General features: G+C 42.8%; 2 protein-coding genes across 2 annotated transcripts in view; one reads left to right on the plus strand and one right to left on the minus strand.

Moving 5' to 3' along the window:
- Positions 1-1,939: 1,939 nt before the first annotated feature.
- GCHFR (GTP cyclohydrolase I feedback regulator) lies at positions 1,940-22,215 on the plus strand. The gene is made up of 3 exons (XM_053287022.1): positions 1,940-2,094; positions 9,074-9,168; positions 21,443-22,215. The coding sequence occupies exons 1-3, from the start codon at positions 2,059-2,061 to the stop codon at positions 21,621-21,623; spliced, it is 312 nt and encodes a 103-aa protein (XP_053142997.1). The 5' UTR covers positions 1,940-2,058; the 3' UTR covers positions 21,624-22,215.
- A 2,049-nt stretch (positions 22,216-24,264) lies between these two features.
- Positions 24,265-27,341, minus strand: part of DNAJC17 (DnaJ heat shock protein family (Hsp40) member C17) — a 36,986-nt gene continuing 33,909 nt past the window's right edge. The window contains exon 11 of the mRNA XM_053271440.1: positions 24,265-24,454. Within this exon, the coding sequence (XP_053127415.1) occupies positions 24,332-24,454 (123 nt within the window). The 3' untranslated portion in view covers positions 24,265-24,331. The remainder of the gene's footprint in view (positions 24,455-27,341) is intronic.

Here is a 27,341-nt window from a genome sequence, read left to right on the forward strand (position 1 = left end):
AAGAGGTCCTAGAATCACTCAACAATATTATTAATTATTATTATTATTACATTTATATGCCACTCTTCCTCCAAGGAGCCCAGAATGGTGTACTACATACTTGAGTTTCTTTTTCACAACAACCCTGTGAAGTAGGTTAGGCTGAGAGATGCGTGACTGGCCCAGAGGCACCCAGCAAGTTTCATGGCTGAATGGGGATTTGAACTCAGGTCTCCCCGGTCCTAGTCCAGCATTCTAACCACTACACCACGCTCCAGGGTCTTCAAGATAGCAATTGCAAAATGGAACCTGACTGTTCCATGTACAAGGAGAGCTGCACAGGTGAGCTACATGGATTAAATCAAGATATTACAGAGTTGGAGAAGATGCAAAAATAAAAAGGTGACTCTGGCGATCAGAACATGGAACATCTTTATGAAGCAGATTAAGAAGTTGTGGCATTTTTCTTTAAAAAGCCGGGCGGGGGGAGCCCAACTAACATTGTGGAGAGAGGGAGCACAGAGAAATTTGTATTTATTTATTTCATACATCCCTTCCCCCCTGCCCGCAGTGCTCCATGACACCTTTTCATTTATGATCCCTCCCGTTCTACTGCACAGGCCACACAAACCCTAATGAACACAGCTGAGACTACACCACAAAAATGCTCCACCATTTTGTGATCCCTTCTTTATGTTTATCTGTTGGAAAGTGCATCAAAAAAGTCCACAGACAGAGTGCTACTCTAGATGGACCATTGGTCTCCAGCAAGACAATTCTTATGTTCTTAAGCTCTTAGTTATGGTTTGTTTATCGTACAGCAAACAGACCTTGACCCAGCACGATATCTCTGTCCAGCAAGGGGTGGTACATGCAAGCAGCAGGCTCATGCAGGTGCATCTTTGGCTAAGTTGGGAAGTGGGCACACAAAATAATTCAGTAGGTGCAATTCCCAACAGTAACCTATCAACCCACCAGAACACATGGCAGTACATGTGGTCCCCAACACTGGACTGTGTCCCACCCCACACAGAGCTCTGAACAGTTGGTTTGGGCTTTCTGTTTCATTGGTGCTGATCACTATTCAGCACTATCCACCTACTTTGGCCACAGCCTGGATTCAAGCCCCATTCCTTCCTAAATGGGTAAATGGGGCTGCCAGAGCTGACAGCTCTAGGTCTTCACAACAGCATTGCTACTGGTGCCTGTCTATGGCCTGGAACAAAGATGAGTTTCTGACAGCACACCTTTGGTGAGAATATAATGGAAAGAGTAACATCAGATGATCATATAATACAGGCAAGGCCTGACTGATCTTTTCGTCTTCATTGTAAACCTTCATTAGAAATGCAATAAAATACAACATATTTTGTGTTTGTATCAGACAATAATAATTATTTATTTATCCTGTGTTGGAAAATGATGTGTTTTCAGAACTGAGAGTTAATTGTTGACAATTACTCGCTTCTCTTCTGTCTTTTAAAGACGCTAGTAAAGAAGTCACAAATCTGCAAGTAAGGAATCTGAAGACAAGTCTAGTATTCACATTTAACGGAACAATCAATGAGATTAATCAATCAGTTTATTTGTTCGAACATTACCAGTTCAAAATTGGTGATTTATCAAGTGAAATGCATATGACTGACCAACATACCCTGAATCATGTGCTCTTCATGGATGTGCTTAAAACTAATAAGTAATTTTAGTTATTCAATTTCCCCCCTCTAGAGAGGAAAAACAAACAAACCTAACGTGGAAAGCAATGATATTTCGCATTTCCCCCTTCTTTCGAAAGAGGTCTGACGTCGGAGATTGCTCAGAAATGCATCGTATCACTTAATCATCGTAAATGCATCGTATCACGAAGTTTCTCAGCTGCCACGCCAAAATATACCCTGCCGCTTCGGCCAGCATTTCTCTCTGATCACCGTCCTTCTACAGCCCGGTTGTTGATTGGCTGCTCCAGGGGAGGGCGTGACTCTGGGCGGTGGCAGGATGTCACGTGTGGGTTGAGAGGGAAAGGCAGAGAGAGCTGGAGTGGCGGCCACCTTGGAGACCCCGGAGGGTGCAGGAGAGACCATGCCGTACATCCTCATCAGCACTCAGATCCGCATGGTGAGCTAATCGGAGGCTGTCAAAGAGAGACCGTTGGCTAGCTGATGGGCTACTCCTTTGCCCCAGGATACGGAAAGGGACGGAAATCGCGCTAAAATGTCTCTCTTGTCAGGAAGCGCGACTGCCAGGAGTTGATTTGCGGGGTTATGGATGGTGGGAGATCTATTTTGGTTACTTTGCAAAAGATGCCGTTTTCCGAAAATGCTTACCCAGCTAAAATAAATAGATTACTCTTGTACTGTTTTGTTTCCTATGCATGTATAAATGTTTCTGATCTTGCTTAGCTTTGCCCCCTTCTGTGCTTGGTTTGGGACTGGTGAGCGCTCTCTCTCTCTCTCTATTTAAAGACCTCCCCAGGGCTTGTCCTGATTTCTGCTTGCATTTAAACACACTTGGATGTTGCCTGCTTTCTTCTCCTTGTTTAGGATTGCCACATACAGCTGCTTAGCTATGCAGGTAACTTGGTGCAGCTGCTACCAACAGATGCTTGACAGCTGGGTCCTTCCTCCCAGTGGCATTTCAAGCATATTATGTACATTAGCATGAACCAGCTGTGAATGCATCTCCTTGCATTGAGAAACAGCTGGAGGGTGCTGGATTGCTTTTGTGATGTAGTGAATTACTGTTGTTTCATTTGGGGAAGTGGCTACTGCTTTTGGAGAATAGCTACATGGAAAGACTATTTGCCTGTCCTCGAGTTCAAACAAATAGTGCTTTGTTTCATTTTGGTTTTTTAAAGGAAACTTTGACCAAAGGCCAAAACCCACAGATGTGGCTTTGCATGACAAAGAATTCTGACTTGACATAAATAAACCAAGAGCTTCCAGGAGTTCTGTTTATAGCAAGATAAAATATTTAGCATTTGTTGCACTTTTGTGTGTTCAAGGCACTTCAAGTCCATAATCTTGTTGTGTTCCTTACTGCAAGCCTGAAAGGCAGGGCAGTTTTCTTATCCTCTTACTACAGATGATTGGCCAAGGCTGATGGAGAATGCTTTGCCTAATACCTAGGGGTTTGCTAAGCGAGTTGAGGGGAGTGCTGGGATTTGAACCAGACACTTCTCCATCCCTGAGTTTTTTTGTGCAGCAAGGTAAAATCCTCCAAGTTTGACCTTCTAGAATAACTACACAAAATCAGTTAGCAGCAGTTTGTCAAATAGTCACTAGAAAAGCTAGATGAAAATAATGTTTTTTTTCCATATCTGAAAGGCAGCCAGTGATATGGGACTGAGTACATCTCCCAGGGGAGGACTTGTTCGTTCTCTTGTTGCCCACCCACCCCTGCCCCCGGGCAGTCATTTTAATATTACTTGCAAGCTTATCTGGGAATGGAAATACTGAAGGGCAGAATACAAATAAATAAAAATTCCCCTCTGTTGGAACATCACCTTAAGTGGCACCGTGGGGAAATGATTGACTAACAAGCAGAAGGTTGCCGGTTTGAATCCCCGTTTCCCAGACTATAATGGGAAACACCTATATTGGGCAGCAGTGTTATAGGGAAATGCTGAAAGGCATCATCTCATACTGTGTGGAAGGAGACAATGGTAAACTCAAAGAGGCACCTTTTAACATGGCGATTCTCTTTAATTTAGCAGGGGGAGAGTAACTGGCCCTATCCACCCCCAGCACAGTACCTTCAGTGACTGTTGCTGCTGTCTATCTTATGTTTCTTTTTAGATTATGAGCCCTTTGGGGACAGGGATCTGTCTTATTTATTATTTCTCTGTGTAAACCTGCCCTGAGCCATTTTTTGGAAGGGCAGTATAGAAATTGAATAAAAAAATTGATTGATTAATTCATTAAATAAACCCCTCTTGTATTCTATCAAAAGAAAACCACAGGGTTCTGTGGGTGCCAGGAGTTGAAATCAACTTGACGGCACACTTTACTTACTGTTGGAACAGCTGCTGAAAAAACCTGAGCTTAATAGATGCCAGTCTAATGTAACTGAAAGATAGAATTCTGAGCAGAGTTCTGTCCTCTGGCAGACCTAAGAGTGGGAAAGGGGCATTCCCTGAAATCCTCTGCTTTGCAAATCAACCATGGTAGTGGCTTCTCCAGTGGTGCACTCACACTCTGCTCCCCCTCACTTTATCCCTATCCATAAACTGTACTGTTGCCAAACTGGAGTCATGGTTTTTTTGCCAGCTTTCAGTATGAAGCCAGTACTTCTGCTCTTGTAATGGTTCTGTGACATGAAAGTGAGTATAATTGTGTTCTTACCTACTGTTCTGTTAGAGCAACATATGAAAGCTTAAATAAATAAATTATATATATATATATATATTCCCAAACCTCACTTGTACCAGCAATCTGCCTGGGTGTGGCAAAACCATGCTTGTGTAAAAGCATGATTGTGTAAAATCTCTGTTTCCAGCAGATTGTTGTTACAGAAAGTCCTGTGCTAGCTATCTCAAAGTACCCCAAAAGGATGATATAAATATCAGGTTGGGAAAGAAAAGCAGTCCCCAGAAGCACTGCCAACTCAGTGAAGAGAGAAGCGGTGATGGGAGGAAAGGCCAGCATGAAGAAAGTTCTGGTGATTTTGACCAGTAAACAAGAGAAGACAGTGTCATAGTGCATGGAGAATCAAAGGGAGTTGCAAGATCATGCTTAACCATTGCATCAGAGTCAAAATTGCCGCATCCCCCTAAAAAATAAATGAATCTTTCTACATTTGTTCTGTAAAACTCTAGCAAATTTTACCTTTGTTCCCTGTGGTTCTGTGTTATACACACCACAATGCTGTGTATTTCAAGTAGTGCTGTCACTCAATTAAAGAAGTTTTAGCTGATTTTAAGTTTTAATTGATCAATTATATTTGTATAAAGAGGCATGTGAATAAAATGACATTTTTAATCTTTATGCTTATTTTCTAGGAAAGGGGAAATGGAGTTTGTTTTAGAGCATTAAAACATTCAGTAATATTAAAAAACGAGCCATCAAGCACAATATTACAAATTTCAGATGTTCCCTGGCAGCCAGGATTTCAGACAAAACAGTTAATTTACATTCGCAGCATCCACAGGTGTGCAAAATTTATTGGCAGCAAATCCTGCAATACTGAAAGAAGAACTGAGGGGAAAGAGGCACCAGCACTGGAGAAGGGGGAGGAGCTACTGTCAAAAGGCTAGCAGAGGGGAATGCTTGGAAGGTTCCAGAACTGGCCATTGTGCAGGCTCAAATACACCGGTGTGTGAACAACAGAGAACATGTTGAAAGAACCCTCTGTGCCACCCAAAAACATGTCCCTGAGGGCTGTGCAACCCTTGGGGACACATTTTTGAGGCATCAAAAGTTGTCACTTCCCCCAATGCAATTAGTTGAAAAGTTCTGTTAGGCTGCTCTCTGACTGCACTGGTGCTTCTTTGCCCTGAATGTCAGCTAGTGAATCTGGAGGTACATAGGAACATAGGAAACTGCCATATACTGAGTCAGACCATTGGTCGGTCTAGCTCAGTATTGTCTTCACAGACTGGCAGCGCAGGCGCGTAACAATGATAGGGCAAGGGGAGACAGTTGTCTGGGGGCCCCACTGCCTGGAGGGGCACCCCAGGGGCACCTCATGTGACTCCCCATTGCCCCCTGCCCAGCCCCATAGCCTCTCAGCCACTTGCCCTCTTCGCCGTCTCTCCTGCTTGTTCTGCTGGCCGCAATCGAAGCAGCAGACAAGCTGCCAAGAGCTCCTTTTCTCCCGCCTCTCAGCTGATCGGCGGGTGGGCGGGGCTTCCACGGAGGCCTCCGTGTAGGCCGCAGTGAAGCCTGAACTCGAGTAGGGCCCAAGCAAGCCAGGAAGGAGGAGGCAGCCAGAGTGTTCTCTGCAGCAGAAGACCCCCTGCTGCCCTGCTTAACCCAGACCAGCATTTGCCAGGTAGAGTGTGAACTCCTTTTTGTGGTTACCTTTCCCGCCCCCCCCCCATATATAGGGATCTGCTTGCCATAGGGCTTGGATATGGGGGGGGGAGGGACTGAGAAGTCTCTGAATATTTATTTTGAAACAGCTTGGAAAATTTGCTGACTTTAAAAAAACTATCTAAAAAGTCCTATAAGTGGCTTGTTTCATGGCAGAAAATTGCAAAAACTTCTGGAACAGTATTTTATTAATTTTATTTATTCATTCATTCATTTATAAATGCACTTATGTTCAAGTTGTTTTGCAACCCAGAAGGTCTGAGTGAGAACTGTGAAGCATGTGTGGTGCTTTTATTTTATTTTTCTTGTGTATGAACTGTTCCCCAATAACTTGCAGGGACTTCAGGGTAAATCTGGCCAACATGTGAATGCAGCACCTCCATTCCAGAGGAGATGTGTCTTAAAGGGCTTTAAAAGCCTCCTGTGAAAAACCTCCTGCAATCAAACTTGACTGAATTTGTTCAGAATTCTGGGAAAACAAACATAGGTTCACCCTGCATGGTTGAAAGTCTCCTTTGCTAATCTGCAGTGAGGGGCCCATTTTAATAATTCATCTTTCTAGTGTGTTCTAGGCATTAAAAGTAATACAAATGTATAGTACTCAATGTATATCACTATATATTGTGACGTGTGTGTGTATTCAGTGAAATGTATTTGCAGGCAGCATACTTATTTTGGAATATCAGACTTAAATCCTTGGGGGCCTGGGGTGTGCGGAGGCCCTGGACTTTGGGGGGGGGGATTTTAAAATCTTGTCTCTGGGCCCACTCCAACCTTGCTACGCCCCTGTGGCAGCGGCTTCTCCAAGGTTGCAGGCAGGAATCTTTCTCAGCCCTATCTTGGAGAAGCCAGGGAGGGAACTTGAAACCTTCTGCTCTTCCCAGAGTGGCTTCATCCCCTGAGGGGAATATCTTGCAGTGCTCACACATCAAGTCTCCCATTCATATGCAACCAGGGCAGACCCTGCTTAGCTATGGGGACAAGTCATGCTTGCTACCACAAGACCAGCTCTCCTCTCCCTGGGTTCCACTGAACCCTCATGACTAACCGCTGCAAAGTAGAGGCAGTTGCACTGGATGTGTATTCTGACAGACAAGAGGATCTACCAAGGCATCACCTGGCTCTGGCATACTCCAATACACTTGCATTTCACTTGCAATGCTTATGCAACATTTGTTGCAGCAGGTGCAGAAAATTTAGAAGTTTCAGCCATTTCTTCATGGGCTGTTGTAAACCAGAAATCATGGTTGCAGAGAAATACAGTTTTTTTTTCCTTTTCTTTGCTGCACTATAGCTTGGTTACTTACTATTGCTTCCTTCTGTCCTGGAATATTTTTGTAGCTGATGAGATGCAGTTATACAAACTCCCTTTTACTCTCTAGCAGGCACGACGGCATCTTGAGCCTTGTGGCTGAGAGCAGTTGCTTCTTCATAATGGTTGAAATCCCACCTGGTTAACATTTTAAAGTGATATATTTGTGATGACGAAGTAGCCCTTTGGGGTGTGATGGAAAGGAGTTTTGCAAGCATTACATAGTTCAGTGTAGGGTTGTAAAAAGCCACTCACCTGTGGTAAAAAGTCACTTTTCCAAGTCAGGAAACCTTTTGTAGGTTTGAAGAGAGCTGGTGGCTTTTTTTCTTTCAAGTAGTTCATGTGATTTAAAAAAATAGCTTATGGTGGTGAGTTGAAGGCATTTTAAAAAAAATGACTAGTGACCTTAGTGGCTACTAAGACTGATTTTGTAAGGCTGATTACACCTTCTAGTTTCTTAAACCAATCCAGATGTGTTTAAATGGTTCTGCTAATCATTGCGTTCCTCCTCACTCTAGACTAGACATGAAATAACGAGGGGTTGTTGGGTTCTTTTGAATTTCTTTGGTGTTCCTTGTTGAGCCTGTTGGGGGAGCTCTTCCTGAGTTTCATTCCAGATACCTGTCTTTCTCCTCCTGTGCCTTCTGCTGAAGACTTTAATGACCACATCATTTTCTAAGCAGTCAGCTGTACATGTGTACATGGTTATGTTGGTTATGTTGTCCTCACAACAACCCTGTGAAGTAGGTTAGACTGAGAGATAAGTGACTGGCTCAGAGTCTCTTGGAGAGTTTCATGGATGAATGGGGTTTGAACGACCTGGTCCTAGTCCAACACTTCAACTATTGCACCTTGTTGACTCTGTCACAGAAGTCTCCAAGGTGGCTAACACAATTATTAAAACAACTGTAAAACATAACCCCTGCTAACTGGGCAAAGAGGCACCTTTTAAAGTAGTGATTCTCTTATATTTAAGAGGATTGATTTGTTTGTTTTTAAACTGACTTTAAAAGATTTAAAATTGTTTTGTACTGTATGTTGTATTTTTGGGGTGTGTGGTGATTTTGTATGTTGTGTTTTTACTCAGTGTTTTAATGTTGTGTTGTGAGCTGCCAGAGAACAATTTGTTATGGGGCAGCTAACAAATAACGCTTATTATTATATTTAGCAGGGGGAGAGTAACTGTCCCTATCCAGCCCCAGCACAGCATCCCTCTGGTGGTGGCTGCTGCTGGTGGTAGTGTGTGTGTTTGAGTGGACTGCAAGCCCTTTTGGGATGGGGAATTTTCTCATAGCTTTTTCTGTGTAAACCATAATAATAAAATAGGCAGGATCGAGATCATTAAGTAATAAATGAGACATGACTTACATTAAGTCCCATTAATTTCAGTGGCTGACATTCTATGCCATATTATTATTATTATTTATTTTATTATTACATTTATATCCTGCTCTTCCTCCAAGGAGCCCAGAGTAGTGTACTACATACTTGAGTTTCTCTTTCACAACAACCCTGTGAAGTAGGTTAGGCTGAGAGAGAAGTGACTGGCCCAGAGTCACCCAGCTAGTTTCATGGCTGAATGGGGATTTGAACTCGGGTCTCCCCAGTCCTAGTCCAGCACTCTAACCAGTACATTGGTGGAAAACGGCCTGCCTTCAAGCAAGTATTCATAGACACATATAACGTCCTATCTATCTATCTGTCTGTCTATCTGAAACACATCAGTAATAGAATGGCTGATTTCTCTCTGCAGGAGGTCGGGCCCACAATGGTTGGTGATGAGCATTCCGATCCACATTTGATGCACTATCTGGGGGCCACTAAAAGAAACATGCTGGGGAATCATTTGTAAGTATATTTGTGGGGCTTTTAAATAATAATAATAGGGTAACTCTCTCATTCCTATTATTTAAATTTAAATGCAAATACCATACTTTTGTTCAATTAATACATATATATGTATCATTTGATGAGTGCAATGTGCAAAGAGGTCATCACAAATAGAATGCCACAGAGAGAACTTTCATAGATCACCTTGAGCAATCTGTTTGGTGTGGAAAGGCAGCATACAGAGCCTATAATAAATAAATAAGTATACTCTCATGCATGTTTTTGTTGAGTTAGGTTCACATCTTAGCCAACAAGTGTGCAGAAATCCAGGTCTCGAAAAATCAAGTGTATTGGTGTTATACACATGTGATAATCACGCCTTAGTTTTCCTTCATTTCCCATATTTGGTGCAGACATGAAGGGATAGAAACCGTATTGATTTCACAGTATTCCTATCATAAGCTGTATGTGCATATCAGTGCGAGAGTGAGGCTGTACACAGATATGCTTTAATTTTCAAAAATGAAAAGCTTTCTTTCCTTCATCTCTGCGCTCCTGCTTCCATTTCAAGAAAAAAATCAAAAATGGTGAAATTGACCAAGTGCTTTCTCCTGAATGGACAGTGTTTTAGAATAGATAATGAGGACTGGGTGGGCAGGGCCACATACCACCACCAAAGCGTATCACAAGTGGAACCATCGGACCAGTCGAGGCAACAGCATTATGTGAGTTCACATCTGAAAGTTTTGCACAGCAATTATGATAGAAGTTCCAAAAGTCAACAGATACCAGGACTTTTCAATGATAGGGTGAAATTTGCTTTTAATTAAAACAGGAATGCAATAGTTTGGGAGATCCATAATCCAGTTTCTTAGGAATAAATCAGTGGTGTCAATGCCTAGAGAAAAAGTCTAGTGTGGAATCACACTGTTGAGCCTTCCTCTCCCTATTGCTGTAGCTTGCTTACTGATTGATTGATTTAATTTGATTTTTATACCGCCCTTCCAAGCTGGCTCAGGGCGGTTTACAATTAAAAAACAGAAATCATTAAAAATAATTAAAACAGAAATACAAATATAAACACCAGTTTAAAAACATCTTTAAAAACAATTAAACTATCAAAACAATTAAAACCCTGAAAACCAGGTTAACATTAAAACAATTAAAACTAATTAAAAACCCTGAAAGGCCAGGCCAAACAGATGAGTTTTAAGGGCTCCCTTGAAGGTCAGTAAGAAATTAAGATAACGAATTTCTGCTGGGAGTGCATTCCACAGCCCAGGAGCAGCTACAGAGAAGGCCCACCTCTGAGTCGCCACCAAATGAACTAACTGGTGGTACCTGGAGACGGACCTCCCCAGATGACCTTAACATGCGGTAGGGATCATGTAAAAGAAGGCGCTCTCTAAGATATCTCGGACCCAAGCCGTTCATGGCTTTAAAGGTAATAACCAGCACTTTGTATTTTGCCCGGAAACATAGCTGCAGCCTGTGTAACTGTTTCAAAACAGGCATCTCATGATCTCTCCGGGTTGGAGCTTGGAGTTAAATGGCCCCTAACCATTCATCTGCTCCTTATATTCTCTGGTTCCTTGAACTCTCCTTTGGCATATGCACCAGGTAGTAGTTGATGGCACTCCAGCTGCTCTTCTGAATCAAAGGGTTGGGGCTCATTGCTTCAGTCACTATTCAGTTCTTCTTGCTGCTAGTGTCCATCTCATTCAGATGTTTGTCGGTCCTCCTGCATGAGCGCCATCTTGCCGCCCCCCCCGCCTCAGACAATGGGGGAGAACAGCAAGGTGACAGAAGGATGAAAGAGGTGTAGCAACCATAACTTCACCTTAACTTTGCTTCCTGTGGAAGCTTTTTATGTTGAATTGTAGGTGTGGTTCTTCTACAGGCCTCTATCTCATTAGGCCTCAAGAGCAGAGTACAGTTGATCGATAGATCTGTTACCTAGGGTTCTGTTATTTGTCCATGCTTCATCCAGTCCTCTCACATCCTGGTCAAATGAGTGGTGGCTGCTGTTCACATCTCAAAGATTGCTTCAGGTGCCCAGAACTGGGATTTCAACTTAGAAATTGAGTATCAGCTACCATCTTTGACCAGTCAGGCCAATCAAACATGTTAAATCCTAAATGAGTTTTTAAAAAGGATATTGCTGAAATGTCTCCTGTTGCTTTAAGGAATGATGGTTCATGATTAAAGTAAATTTTTAATTTCATTAAATTTCAGGGACCATTGATAGGGAGATTCTCAGGGCTGGATCATGCAGGACTTATTGTACTAGCATGTGAATACCCGTGCACTAAATATATGACTAGCATGTCAAATATCTTACATGTAGTCAGCTACCCAAATGCAAGCCCCAGGGGCATATCTAGGGTAGGGCAGGCAGGGCACATGCCCTGGGCGCCACTTGAATGGGGCGCAATTTCTTAATTTTTTTTTTTTAAAGGCCACCAAAACCAAAATGGCCACTGCACATGCTCAAATGGCCTCTGTGAGGCCCTAGGCCATGCCAGGCCTTGCAGAGGCCATTTGAGCATGTGCGGTGGCCATTTTGTTTTCAGCGGCCATTTTAAAATAAAACAATTATTTTTAAAAATGGCTACTGCACATGTTCAAATGGTCTCTGAGAGGCCCTAGAGGCCAGCGGGGGAGAGGGAACCTTTGCATACCCCCCACCCCACAGCCTATAGGAAGTGTCCCAAAGGGGGCTACAGGTTAAAAAAAATTAATTTAATATAATATAAGTCACTGTACACATTCAGTTTGGCACTATGTACAGAGAATCAGGGCTTGCGAATACTGAGCTGAACCTTATGAGCTAGGGTTGTATTCATTTGCTCTTACTTTGCTTCTTATGATGAGTTAAATGTGATGTCTTGATAATATGGCTATTAATGGTGAGTTTGTCTTTGAATCAGTGTGAAATCCTTAGTATTAAGGCCCACTGGGAGTTTCTTGCTCTCCTTCGCTCATTTTAACTGTCTTTCTGAAATACTAGAATATATTCCAAGCAGTGACACAGTTTACTCTGCATATCCTTTAATTATTTTCAGAGTATCTGGGAAAAGCCAAATTCTCCATTTATTTTTAAAACTTATGTAATAGTGATGCTACAATGCATAGTAGAGAATTAGACAGGCATAGGGGCATAGGAAACTGCCATATACTGAGTCAGACCATTGGTCTATATAGCTCAGTATTGTCTTCACAGACTGGCAGCGGCTTCTCCAAGGTTGCAGGCAGGAATCTTTCTCAGCCCTATCTTGGAGAAGCCAGGGAGGGAACTTGAAACCTTCTGCTCTTCCCAGAGTGGCTCCATCCCCTGAGGGGAATATCTTGCAGTGCTCACACATCAAGTCTCCCATTCATAAGCAACCAGGGCAGACCCTGCTTAGCTATGGGGACAAGTCATGCTTGCTACCACAAGACCAGGTTTCCTCTCCACTTCTGTTTAGTTTTCCAAGTACACCTCCACATAGTATTTGGGTATTTCATGAGCCCCAGCATACTGAGATTTGTAGTTTTTGCAGCATTTTTTGGTCTGGCTATGTCCACTGCTAAATAGTTTTTGAAATTTTAAAAGATTAACGAGCTTGACTTGTATTTTTCAGCTGATATTATAGTAAAATTATCTGAAAGATAGGTGTCAGATGTTTAGAAAGGGGGTGCAATTTCAGTGCTTGCCCTGTGTGCTATTTCCCCTAGATACGCCTCTGAGCCCTGCTTAGTAAAGAGGACAATTGGTGCTTGCTACTGCAAGACCAGCTTTCCTCCAAGGGACTATACATTCAGATATGAGTTGGACAGAACATCAATTGTCCTCACTCTTAAACGTAAGGAGGCCCAATGACACATCCAAGATGAATGACCAATTCAGTATCTACAATCTAAGTGGCTGGAAATATTTCCTGGCATGCTGTCCCTAGCCATGTCGTATCTGTCACCTCCATGCTTCAGATCAGTACATTCTGCTGGATGGCTAGAAGATGCCATCCTGCCCATGATGTTGCCTAGCCTTTTAACTGAAATAAAGTACAGAAGACCAGAAAAGAAGTTTGTCATTGTGCCGTTAGGCCTGGGAAATTTCCTGGGTGGGATGGAGTTCTCTTGCCATTCTTCATGCGTCACCCTTGTCTCGTCCCTTCTATCTCCACCTCACCGTTTCAGCACTCAACTATGCCTCTCCGCCCCCATAAGTACTCGCTCTGTCCTCATCCCACTGTCCTCATCCCCTCCCCCGACCATAGCTCGGTTTCCTTCTTCCTGTTTCTTTGCCATGTTTGGGGTATGATACAGGTGAAACTCGAAAAATTAGAATATCGTGCAAAAGTTCATTAATTTCAGTAATGCAAATTAAAAGGTGAAACTGATATATGAGATAGACGCATTACATACAAAGCGAGATAAGTCAAGCCTTAATTTGTTATAATTGTGATGATCATGGCGTACAGCTCATGAGAACCCCAAATCCACAATCCCAGAAAATTAGAATATTGTGAAAAGGTTCAACAGTCTAGGCTCCAGGTGTCCCACTCCAATCAGCTAATCAATCCATAACACCTGCGAAGGGTTCCTGAGCCTTTAAATGGTCTCTCAGTCTGATTCATTAGGAATCACAATCATGGGAAAGACTGCTGACTTGACAGTTGTGCAGAAAACCATCATTGACACCCTCCATAAGGAGGGAAAGCCTCAAAAGGTAATTGCAAAAGAAGTTGGATGTTCCCAAAGTGCTGTATCAAAGCACATTAATAGAAAGTTATGTGGAAGGGAAAAGTGTGGAAGAAAAAGGTGCACAAGCAGCAGGGATGACCGCAGCCTGGAGAGGATTATCAGGAAAAGGCCATTCAAAAGTGTTGGGGACTTTCACAAGGAGTGGACTGAGGCTGGAGTTAGTGCATCAAGAGCCACCACACACAGACGGATCCTGGACATGGGCTTCAAATGTCATATTCCTCTTGTCAAGCCGCTCCTGAACAACAAACAACGTCAGAAGCGTCTTACCTGGGCTCAAGAAAAAAAGAACTGGTCTGTTGCTCAGTGGTCCAAAGTCCTCTTTTCTGATGAGAGCAACTTTTGCATCTCGTTTGGAAACCAAGGACCCAGAGTCTGGAGGAAGAATGGAGAGGCACACAATGCAAGATGCTTGAAGTCCAGTGTGAAGTTTCCACAGTCTGTGTTGATTTGGGGAGCCATGTCATCTGCTGGTGTTGGTCCACTGTGCTTCATTAAGTCCAGGGTCAACGCAGCCGTCTATCAGGAGATTTTGGAGCACTTCATGCTTCCTTCCGCAGACGAGCTGTATGGGGATGCTGACTTCATTTTCCAGCAGGACTTGGCACCTGCCCACACTGCCAAAAGTACCAAAACCTGGTTCAATGACCATGGGATTACTGTGCTTGATTGGCCAGCAAACTCACCTGACCTGAACCCCATAGAGAATCTATGGGGCATTGCCAAGAGAAGGATGAGAGACATGAGACCAAACAATGCAGAAGAGCTGAAGGCCGCTATTGAACCATCCTGGTCTTCCATAACACCTCAGCAGTGCCACAGGCTGATAGCATCCATGCCACGCCGCATTGAGGCAGTAATTGCTGCAAAAGGGGCCCAAACCAAGTACAGTGGTCCCTCGACTTACAAACTACTCGACATAAGTATTTTTCGAGTTACAAACGGCAGTTTTAGATCCGGTTTTAGATGCGGTTTTTTCTACTTACAAATTTTTAGATGGGGTTTCCTCGACTTACAAATTTTTAGATGGGGTTTCCTCGACTTACGAATTTTACATGCGGTTTCCTTGACTTGCCTGCCTGTTTACTGCCTGTTTATTCTTGAAAAGAAATGTTCCTGTGCAGTTTGCAAGCCTTACTGGGGGTCTGGGTCTTTTTTCTAGGCTCCGGAACGCATTAATCCGTTCCCAATGCATTCCTATGGGAAACCGCTTTTCGACTTACGAATTTTTCGACTTACAAATGTGCATTCGGAACGGATTAATTTCGTAAGTAGAGGGACCACTGTACTGAATACATATGCATGCTTATACTTTTCAGAGGTCCGATATTGCTCTATTTACAATCCTTGTTTTATTGGTTTCATGTAATATTCTAATTTTCTGGGATTGTGGATTTGGGGTTCTCATGAGCTGTACGCCATGATCATCACAATTATAACAAATTAAGGCTTGACTTATCTCGCTTTGCATGTAATGCGTCTATCTCATATATCAGTTTCACCTTTTAATTTGCATTACTGAAATTAATGAACTTTTGCACGATATTCTAATTTTTCGAGTTTCACCTGTAGATAGCCTGGGAATTTATATTTTGCCTTATGCCAAGTTTCAGGCAGGAAACTATGTAGACTCTTAAGGAGAACACTGATAATGTTTGCAGTTGTTTGAAACTGCATCAATAGTGTGTTGGCTTGAACAAAGAGTCTGTATTGAAGCAAGTGTCTCAAATATGAACCATATTTGAACTTACTATATCTGCCCTTTAGGTTGGCTAGGTCAATGGGGCTAATCTCATTGCACATCTCTTCGGTTACTGTCTAGCCCTATTCAGACATTATGTGGTGTGGGTGTGCAAATGTCTGCTTTTATATCACATATCTTTGTGTGAATGAATGTGCCCGTTTTCATGTTAAAAGTGAGCCTGGGTACAGGTTCCTCAAATGCATGGGAATCCAGTCCGGCCGCACAGAGAGCAGGCACCTAGAGCGCCTAGTTCCGAGGGGGAATCCCCCAATGCACTGCACTTGGTGTGGTGCATTGTGGGATTCCCAGAGGCTGGGACGCATCATCCCAGCCTCCAGAGCTCTGTGCTGTGGCACACAGAAACAACCAGCGCTTGTCTGGGGGGAAGGTGAGTACAACCAGCCTTTCCCTGCACCCACCCACCACCTTGCCCACTAGGTTGTGTGAACTACCTCAGTGTGAGAATAACTATGCCTATGTACATGCCTGTCCGTCCAGTACTGAAGTATAATTCAGGCTGAACTGGATATGATGGGGCATTCATCCATATGTCTGCCCCATTAATATACAAATTGCGGGGTGGTCCACCACCCATGTAAAGGAGTCCATAGGCAAGGGAAGCAAAACTCTTCCTCCATTCCATCCTGAGCTCCATTGCTATAGCCAGCTGAGGAGAAAATGCTTTCAGAGTGCAGTGAGGTAAGATGAGGAAGCTTGTTTTCTCCAAACCTGCATTTGTGTTAACAAAACAGACTGTGCCACCATTTGGGGATAGGACCATAGCTTTAGTGGCATGTGCTTTGCATGCAGAAGGTCCCAGGTTTACTTCCTGGCATCCCTAGTAGGGCTGGGAAAGACTCCTGCCTGAAACCTCAGAGAGCTGCTGCCAGTCAGTGTGGACAATATTTTAGTTAGATGGACCCAGGGTCTGACTTGTACAAGGCAGCTTCTATTACTACCGTTATCAATATTTATATACCTCTTCTCCCTATGCACTCTGTCTCATATGTGAACAGGGGAAATAGGGTGAAAAAACACCGTGCAAAAGTAGTGTTCAGGGACCAGAAAATGACTATTGGTAGCGGAACCTCTATTAATACTGGAAAAATGACCAGAAATTCATATGGAGGAAAAAAGGCAATAATATCTGTGAAACAAGTTCAAGATGCTATATTAGAATGAAACCATATTAATCAATAATCCAGTAAATTGGAACAAGTACCAATGGTCTGACAACAATTCAACGCATTCACATACCCAAATATTTGAACTCTAGTAGTAAATAAACGATTATAGCAGAGTGAATATACATATAAACAAACACATGAACAAACTGCAAATGTATATAAGTCCATATGTGAAGTAATAATTGCTCCAACGTAGATGGCAATTCCAAACAAAGTAGAGGCGTTGATATAACGTTTTTCTTCTTAGCAAGATGTAAGAGGAAAGGTTGCCTCTACAAAGATTGTAAGTCTCAACAAGAGAAAAGTTGAATTAATGTATTCTCTGACGAAGGACCACCCGAAATGGGTTTAAGAATCCCGGGTTAACCCATAAAGGACTTTTACAAGGACTTTCTCAAGGATTTTCACAGGACTCTCTCACAGGATCTTCTTCAATTTGGCAAGAAGTTCCAGTCTTTTTTTGATGCTATATTTTTATACATGCATGCTTAGGCATCATTTATTATATCAACGCCTCTACTTTGTTTAGAATTGCCATCTAATATAGCATCTTGAACTTGTTTCACAGATATTATTGCCTTTTTTCCTCCATATGAATTTCTGGTCATTTTTCCAGTATTAATAGAGGTTCTGCTACCAATAGTCATTTTCTGGTCTCTGAACATTACCTTTGCACGGTGTTTTTTCACCCTATTTCCCCTATTTGGTGTGCATCCCGCTTTTTTGTCATATGTGAACAGGACAAGCACGTGAATAAATATATATGGTGGTCCTTTCACATATAATTTGGTACTAAGGAAGGGGGAGATTTCATTTGCACAGCTACCTCATAGGCACATTCATGAAGAGACAGTCACAAAAGAGAGAAGACAACGTATTTTCAATCCCCCATCCATCATAATAATGATTTAGGTATCATGACATGCAGGTTTTTCTGTTCTTTGCCTCTAGTTTTCTCCATCCCTGCTTTCGTAGCTTTCACCTGCAACTCTGAGAGTTAGGACAGTTTTTAACTAAGTAGGAAAAAAAGATGTACTGTTAAATGGCTTGTCTGAAAACGGAAACTGATGGAAAACATCCAGCTGTCTTGTGAGTTGCAATAAAATTGTGATTAGCCAGTCATGCTGCAACTGCCTTCAAGGATTGTTTCATATCAGTGTCTCGCTTATTTTCCGTAAGCCGGCAGTCAAGCCTGGGGTGTGTGTGAGGATTCAAACCTGAGATTTTCCTCCGGATCATAGTGGCAGACATGTCACTCACTCCTGTCAACCTTTCTACTCACCTCGTGCAGATGTGTCTTCTTTACATACTTCAAGTCCCACATCTTACCCCACCCATTTGTAAGGATGGAAGGATTAGTAGTTGTGTTTGCTTCCTTGCTGTGGAGAGAAGCTGATCATCTCCTCCCTTTTGCAAATGAATAAGAGGAGGGTGGAATGTAGCACTTTGCTTGGCCTCTTTCTTGTGGGTGTGAAGTGCTGCATTCCAAGAAGGTTAGGAAAGAGGAACTGGTTCAGAGAACCAAAACATGAAGACAGTGAACACGACAGAGGGAGACCTTTTTCATTACACTGCATTACTGGAAAATGTAAGGTCTTTTCCAGCAGCAGCTTAGCGACAGGTAAGGATACCTCTGGGCCAGTTACTTGTCTCTCAGCCTAACCTACTTCACAGGGTTGTTGTGAAAGAGAAACTCAAGTATGTAGTACACCGCTCTGGGCTCCTTGGAGGAAGAGCGGGATCTAAATGTAATAATAATAATAATTAATAATAGGGGTGGGCATTAGGTGGCTCTTAGGCATATCTCAAGTAGCTCTGCAGGCTTTGGGCTTGCTTCTCCCTCCCTTCCAGCCGGTTCTGCAGATCTGATTGGCTGCCCTGACTACTAGGGGCATGGCCATACCTTATTGATACTCTCCTTGTGTGCTCAGGGTCGCTTTTATTGTCTCTCCCATTTTCTTCCCCCACAAAGCAGCAGTGTTTCTTGCTTCCCTCCTGCCTTGCAGCAAAATCCTTCTGCAGTTCAGGGGGCATCCTGCCAATGTAAAATTTTGTACAAGCTGCCATTGTGCAACTGGCTCTGCCTCCCCAGGCCGCCAGTGTGTGACTGACTCCCTCCCCAAGCAGCTATCTCATGTTGGTCGCTCTCAAGGATCTGGCGGCAGCAGAAGAAAGTGGCTGACTTGCTGTGCAAGAGTGTGTCAGCCTATTGGCGTTTTCTTTCTGACAAGAGAGGTCGGAACCCAAATAGAATTCTACCAGGACAAGAGAGATTTTAGTCAGGGTTTCAACTGTCGAGAGTTTCTACTGTCTTGGAGGAATTCATTCCACAAGTGCCCAGTGCTGGCCATATCAGGTCTGATATCCCTGTTGGATGAATATGACTGTACAGCCCTAGTCACCTGTCTTCTGTAACGCACAACTAGCTATTGGTCCTGGGCATGCTGAAAAATGTTGGACAGGACCCAAGCCAACAGGGAAATTGTCAGGAGGGCTGATGGGGCCTCCCCAAAACTGTGCGTCCAGGAGGATCGGATTGAAACTCAGACATTTTTCTGACACTCTATTGGGCCCCCACGATTCCACTCCCTCTCCTGCCCTCTCTTTGTCCCTTGGTGAGAAGCAAGAGAGGGCAAAAGCCAGCTGGCAAGCTGCTTACCTTTTAGTGGCTCTTGCTGAGTGAACCCCCCCCCCCATGTATCAAACCCTACTGAAGGCAGAGGGCTTGTCTGCTAGCTCTTCTGCTCCGGGAGCAGAGGGGAGAAGGGCAGCCCGAATGGGTACCCGCGGGGTCAGAGGGCCCCTCATAGGGAGTTGTTCTTCCTCCTCCTGCCTCCAGTTTCTAGCATGCATCCCCTCACAACCACTCTTCAAGCTGAGCCAAAGGAATGGAGAGAAAATGGCAGGCCATGTCAGAAGTCCAACAGAGTTCAGCAAGGGGTGGGGGCTTGTCAGTTATATAGAACTACATATATAAGTATATTTTGTGAGTCAGTAAATAAATGTAGATGCCAATAAGGGAGCCAGGGATCTTTTGTATACAAAGCATGTGTTCTGCATCCTGCCTTCACACACAGATTGTGTGGCTAGTACCACAGCAATGTCAGTAATGTTTCACATGCATTAATTATCCTATAGTTTGACTAAATGAAGGTGCTATCCAAACCAGAGCTGTCAGTCTGGATTCTATTCTTTATCAGTTTGATGCCTGACTGTAGGCTGACTGCATATTTTCTGGGTCTCGATTTCCTCATTACTCAGTGGGCATACATTATGTACGTGATACTCAAATTGGAGAGAGAAAACAAACTACACTGAAGATTGCATAGCCATACTCAACTCTGTGTTCCCAACTGATGTTGACCTGATTGTAGCATGAAGCACATAAAGGGCTAAGAAGCCATATGTCACACAGCAGGTCTACGGCCGGGTCTCCAGATTGCCAGTTTGTTCACAGCTGTCTATATTTAATATGGTTTCTGTGTGCCATCTTCACAACCTGAATTGAAGTTTTGCTCCCCAAGCTCTGTTATCCCCATGGGGTGGGGATATAGAGTTGCTGCATTTTCACCCTCCCAGCAACCTGAGGAGAGTAAGTTACAACCTCAGGAAAATGGTGTAAGAGGAAACATTCCCCTGTAAACAACTTAACGGCACCCAGAGGCTGCATTAAAAAAAAAAAAAAGTCTGTAAATTCAATCATAGATTTCCTGTGTAATTGGGCTTTAAAGCCAGGCTTTCCAATCTGGAGTACCCAGATATTGGACTACAATTCCCATTATCCCTAGCCACAATAGCCTTTGAGAACCTCTGCAGTAAAAAGCTGTAGAACTGAGCAAGTTAGTTCTTGGGTGGTTCTTTAAGTGGATAGCCAATTGGATCTCATGTACTGTGTACTTTGGACCTTTGTCTTTATTTCCAGTTGAACCTATGTACATGTGATTGCATTTTTTTTCCATATTCACTCCTTGTTTCCCCTCCCCGCCCCCACCACAATGTATCTTCTGTTGCTGAACTTTATCATGTAAGTGCCATGGTGGAGGAACTTATGTTTGGATATATATTCATTTATAATGTTTTTCAAGTATCAAGCAGCCTGCCTTGCTCAGCTCTTCTAAATGTCAAGGGAGGTAGTATAACTTCAAGTCTCTCCCTCAATTTTGGCCATTTGTAAGATCTGCTTGCTCTTTGTTAAGGCACTCACTACTTGTAATGCAGCAGTCATGTTCCTATTTTTTTAAAAAAAACACACACACACCCAAAAAATTCCAGCAGTGGTGGTCTTCGCTCTCTTTTCAGCCCTTTCTAAATAAACTTGACTGAGGTATCAACTAACTCCTGAAGTAGATCAGACTCCGCCTAGAGTCTTTGGAGGATTGATCTTGTGTAGTTTTATTTTAATCCCACCTTTCTCACTGCAGCAACCCAAGGCAGCTTTTTATTATCTCGAGCAGCACTGTTTACAATGCTTCCTTTCAGTTACTTTCTTATAGAACGACTTTGTGGGTAGAACATCAGTTCATCACATGTTGCGTCTCAGTGTGGGTATGGTTCATTTGAAACTGTCTGGGGAAATGCACCTCTTCTCACCCTTTTTACATGTTGTTTCCAACAGCTGGGAGTACTACGTGCATGATGCCCCCCGGATTGTCTTGGACAAGTTGGAGAAATGTGGCTATCGCGTGATTAGCATGACAGGAGTAGGGCAAACGTTGGTCTGGTGTCTCCACAAAGAAAGTACAGAGAACTCTGATGTTCTGCCTGGCAAAGATATTTCTGTAAATCACCCAGCATAGGACTGGCTTTCAGTCCCCACTGTGCAGTTAAGTTTGTGTTTTCAGATATGAAGCAAGACCTTGTTAAAACCCTGAATTGTGAAAAATAGCCAAGAGCACCACAAGATCATTATGGGAAGAAAGGCTGTCCAGTTGGCTTCAAGGGCTTGGGGTCAGAACTGATCCTTCTTGAGCATTAATTTGCATGCCACTCTGGAAATGCCAGTTCTGCAGTGTGACCCTTCTCTATTTGTTGCTGTTGAATGAAGTCAACTTGGTGCTAAAGTCTACTATGTAAGTAAACATTCCAGGCTAGCTTGCTGAGGTGGGAGGGGACAAGGTCAAGCATAAGATGATTGCTACTTCGAGATGGTAAAGAATAGGTTTCCACTGAACTACTGTCACTAATAAGCTAATCATCCAGGTGTATTAAATGAAGGTTTAACTATCTATACACACATTATTATGCTGCAAACTGAAGGAAAAAGATGCTGTAAATATTTCATCACCTGTGCAATTCTACCAATTGCCGTTTCATTGCTGGGATTATTTGGAACAGTGTATACGGAACCATTCCTAAAGTAGTTGGTAAAATAAATAACCTAAAACCAGAGTTTGTGGTCTATAGCTTCATTTCTTAGACAAACCAGTGGACAAGCTTTTATAATTGAGGAAGAAACGAGCAGCTGCAGCTAGAAATGTTAACACAGACACTGCTGTGCCCTTCAACAGGAGATAGCCACTACCTACTGAGTCAGACCATTGGTTCATCTGGCTCTGCACTGTCTATACCAGCCCACTCAACTTTGCCCCCTGCCAGCTGTTTGGGGGACTACAACTCCCATCATCCCCAGTCACAGTGGGCAATACCCAGGGATTATGGGAGCTGTAGGCCAATATCTGCAGCAGGGCTGAAGTTGAGCAGCCCTGGTTTACACAGACTGGCAGCGGCTTCTTCAAGGCTGCAGGCAGGAATCTCTCTCAGCCCTATCTTGGAGATGCCAAGGAGGGAATGTGGAACCTTCTGCATGCAAGCAGGTCCCAGTAGGTTCTCACCATGCCTGACAGCAGATTAAGGTGGCACACTGCTCCAGGGCAGTCTTCTCTCTTAATCAAGAAGCTGTATGGTCATGACACCTTTCAATACTATTGATTTAGAGCTGGGATGCTAAATCAGAAGCACCAAAACAGCACACAGGAAGACTTCCACAATAGGATGTCCTTGCAGAACTGGGAAGAAGGTTGTGTAGATGGCATTACCACACTTATAGATGACTTAGTTCCTCCTGTGATGTAGACAACCCAGGCAAAGGACCATAGTAGTTTTTGTAGTCTTGTTTTAACGTGTGAACCGCCTTGAGATTGTTTTAATGAAATGCGGTATAGAAATTTGACAACAAATAGCAGTACCTGAGCTGTTTGGATACTGCAGGCTTTGAAAATGCATCACATATGGTAGGAATTGCCAATGCTGCCATCCTCTTTTTTTCTCTTCCAATCTGTTATTGTCTACTTTATTCATTTAAATTTCATGTATTTTTAACCAATGGCTTTTATAAGTTGTACATCCCTTTGGGCACTGTAGTGGGAAAGGATATAGAAATTCAAAAACTAAATAAAATCTAATCTAAAGAAAACCACACAGCTCTGTGGTCGCCGGGAGCCAACACCGACTCGACAGCACAACTTTACCTAAGTAGTACATTAAGATTCTTGAAAGACTTCAATTATATAGACCAGGCTTCCCCAAACTGCGGCCCTCCAGATGTTGCTGAACTACAACTTCCAGCATACCCAGCCACATAAAATTGTGTCTAGGGATGCTGGGAGTTGTAGTTCAGCAACATCTGGAGGGCCGCAGTTTGGGGAAACCTGATATAGACACATACAAAATGGGCTTGCAGTTTACAAGTATTCCTCCTGTACCCTCAAAGTGCCATGCACTCTCCTTTCACATACTGCTAGTTGATGTCCTGAAGAGCTAGTGTGTAGGAAAAGTATACTGATACAACAAAAATTATGAAGTGCTGGAGTTGTTTCAATTAAGCAGTTTTCATAAAAATCTAACATGGACTGACATACAGTAAACTGAAAAATAGTGTTTGCTTCATAATTCAGTGGAAGCTGAGTCTGGCAAAGTTTGTTTGCGGGTATTGTTCTCCATGCATTTCCAATGGGAGTTTCTCCAGATTTCCCAGCCAATTAAGCAATTTCCCCAGGATATTTGATTTTGGTAGTTTAGGCAAGGTCCAGAACCTACCTGTGAAAACAGCATGTTTCTATCTTTCGTGGTTTGGTCTGGGAGTTTCATGCCAATCAGTGAGTGGGGTCCAAGCAGCTTTATACTATAAATATAATAGTGCCTGCAGTTTGCAAGCATATGCATGTTTTAGCTCTCTGTGACTTTAATCTTTGCTATCGCTGAGGTATACTTCCTCATGCTTACAATGGAAAAATTTTCCAGAAAAGAAACAATTTTTCCCAGGATTTGGGTTTTCTGTTTTTAGTAGTCTGGGTAAGGTTTGGAACCTACCTGTGAAAACTGCATGTTTTCTGTCTTTTGTAGTTTGGTCTGGGAGTTTCATGTCAGTGCGTGAAGCCCAAGCAGCTTTATATTATAGACAATAGAGTGTCAGGTTGTTTTTACCCTCAAGAAAATGAGTTGTTTTTAAAAAGGATATTTATTGACTTAATTTAAGCAGCACAAGAGAATGCCATTTCTCCTCATACTATGTACAAGAATCTTCCTCATCTTCCCGTTTCATTTGCTCAATCAGCTTCTGTCTTTCAGCAGCTTGACGCATTCGCATCATCACAAGGCTTTCATAATCTCGCTCAGAGACTACAGAGCCCTAAGGAAAAAGGGACAGCAATGAGTGTGTCCGATTAACAACAAAAGTACCAATACCCACAACAACAACACAAGGAAAAAGTGTCCCACAACAATATGCTGAATCAGTGTGTGGACACTTATTACTAACCAGCAACTACTGAGAGAGAGAGAGAGAGAGAATGAAAATGAGAATACTCTCCTTAAAATGAAGCCTGGGGGATAGCTGGCAGGAGCAGGACAGTACCTGGTTTGGCAAATGCCTAAGGTGTGAGGGTGTAAATGCTTCAGATAAATAATAAACTTTGATGCTTCAGATAAATAATAAACTTCAATAGCCACCTTGTAACAAATTGTTCTCTGGGTGGCTCACAACACAAACCAAAAGGGGACAGATCAAATGGCCACAAGAAAGATAGCAGACATCAGGTAAGAGATTCAGTGTATAGTTGCTCATATGCCGGTGCCAGAAGCCTCCGAGCCAAGCTGGAGTGCTTGGTTGCTAATGGAAAAAACAGCTTGCTTACCTGTGAACAGATGATCTGGGCAGCATTTTTATACTGTCCAGAGATGTAAGTTTTGGGTGGTATACAAATATGTTAAATAAACGAATAAATAAATAAATAGTGATCCCACAACATTCATAAACATTGGGGTTCAATATTTATGACTGTCGTGGGATCACTATCCCGATCAGGGATTCTCAACTTTGGGTCCACAGATGTTATCAGTGGCCTTTGGTTAGGGATTATGGGACCTGAAGTCCAATAACATCTGAGGACACAACGTTGAGAATCCCTGATCTAGATCATAGAGTAGGCGTAACATGGTGGAACAGTGAAGCCGTTATTCCTGGATATAAACTCTATAGAAAGGACAAGGAGGGGTGAATCGGGGATGGAGTAGCACTGTGTGTTAAAGAAGGGATAGAATCTAGCAAGCTAGAAAACCTAGGAAGACCGGAGTCCTCCACAGAAACTCTGTGGATGACGATACAAGGCTTGAAAGGAAATGTGCTACTAGGAATATGCTATCACCCCCCAGATCAAAATGCTGACAGTGACTGGGAATTGCAGAAGTAAATCAGGAAGGCGTGAAAGAAACAGATCTGTAATAACGGGTAACTTCAATTACCCACAGAGAGTGGGTAAATGCACATTCAAGTAATGACAAAGAGGTCAGATTTCTAGATATGCTGAACAACTGTGCCCTAAAACAGTTGATCATGGAACCAACCAAGGAGAAGGTGACCTAGGACTTAATCCTGAGTGGTATACAGGGCCTGGTGCTGAGATGTCGTGTTGTAGGACCTTTAGGGAACAGTGGCCATAGTGTGTTCAAATTCAGCGTACTTGTGAAGAAAGAATCACCAAGGAAATCTAACAGACACTTTGAGCTTCAGATGAGGAAAATTCTCTAAAATGAGTTTGGTGAAAAGAAAACTGAAAGGGAAAAATCAGGAGAATCACTTTGCTCCGGAATGCATGGAGTTTACTTAAAACCACAATACTAGTAGCCCAGTCAGAATGTATACCAAAAAGAAGGAAAGATACTACCAAGTCCAGGAGCACGCCGCCATGGCTAAAAAAGTCAAGGAAGCTTTAAAGTTGGATGAAGAATTCCTTCCAAAATTGGAAGGCTTGCCCGAGTGAAGAGAACAGAAAGGAACACAAACTCTGGCAAAATAAATGCAAAGAGAAAATAAGGGAGGCAAAAAGAGTTAAAGAACATTTAGTTAAAAGCAGCAAGGGGAATCACAAAAATGTCTTAAATTATATCAGAAACAGAAAACCTACCAGGGACAAGATTGGTCCATTAGATATGAAGGAGTGAAAGGGCTTACTTACTAAGGAAGATATGGAGGTTGCAGAGAAGCTAAATAGAGTTCTTTCCATCTGTCTTCATGGCAGAGGATACTGAGCTTATACCTATGTCTGAACTGAGCTTCTCAGGGACAGAGGCTAAAGAACAGTCAGACAGAGCTGACAAGAGATGGTGTTCCAAACTGTCTGAAAAAATTAAAAATTAACAAATTGCCAGGGCCAAATGGTATCCACTCGAGAGTCCTTAAAGAACTCAAATGTGAAATTGCCAACCTCTTTGCAAAAATATGTAGTTTATCCCTACAATCAGGCTTTGTATGTTCTGGAAAGTAGCCAATGTAACACTGATTTTTAAAAAGAGATCTAGGGGGATCTGGAAAATTACAGGCCGGTTAAACTTAATGTATGTGCTGGGCAAATTGATGGAATATATTCTCAGAGATAAAATTACTGTATATAGAACAGGCCCTGCTGAAGGAGAACCAGCATAGCTTCTGCCAAGATAAATCTTGTCTCACCAAACTTTTGGAGTTCTTTGAGAATATCAACAGGCACAACAACATAAAGTTGACATAGTATACTTGGACTTCTAAAACGTTTTTGACAAAGTTCCCCACCAAGGGCTCTTGAGTAAACTTAACAGTCATGGGATAAGGGGACAGGTTCATGTATGGATTGGTAACTGATTGAAGGACAGGAAACAGAGGGTAGGAATAAATGGTCAGTTCTCTAAATGGAGGGAAGTAAGAAGTGGAGTCCCCCTGGGATCTGTACTGGAATCAGTGCTTTTTAATTTATTCATAAATGATCTAGAAGTTTGGGTAAGCAGTGTGGGGGGGGGGGGTGGCAAATTCACAGATGACACCAAACTATTTAGGGTAGTGATATCCAAAACAGATTGTGAGGAGTTCCAAAAGGATATCTCCAAACTGGGTGAGTAGGCAACAAAATGGCACTTCAATGTAAGCAAGTGTAAAGCGAGGCACATTAGGAGAAAAAACCCCACAACTTCACATACACTGAGGGAAATAAGCATTTGATCCCCTGCTGATTTTATCAGTTTGCCCGAGGGTTTGTTTGTTGTTA

This window comes from Hemicordylus capensis, chromosome 1, assembly GCF_027244095.1.
Source record: "Hemicordylus capensis ecotype Gifberg chromosome 1, rHemCap1.1.pri, whole genome shotgun sequence".
In the NCBI taxonomy this organism is placed as follows: domain Eukaryota; kingdom Metazoa; phylum Chordata; class Lepidosauria; order Squamata; family Cordylidae; genus Hemicordylus; species Hemicordylus capensis.

Bases quoted from the DNA above. Each gene is read 5' to 3' on its own strand.
- GCHFR (XM_053287022.1), top strand. From the start codon at position 2,059: ATGCCGTACATCCTCATCAGCACTCAGATCCGCATG. The intron at 2,095-9,073 runs GTGAGCTAATCG...TTCTCTCTGCAG, and splicing joins TCAGCACTCAGATCCGCATG to GAGGTCGGGCCCACAATGGT. The intron at 9,169-21,442 runs GTAAGTATATTT...TGTTTCCAACAG, and splicing joins AACATGCTGGGGAATCATTT to CTGGGAGTACTACGTGCATG.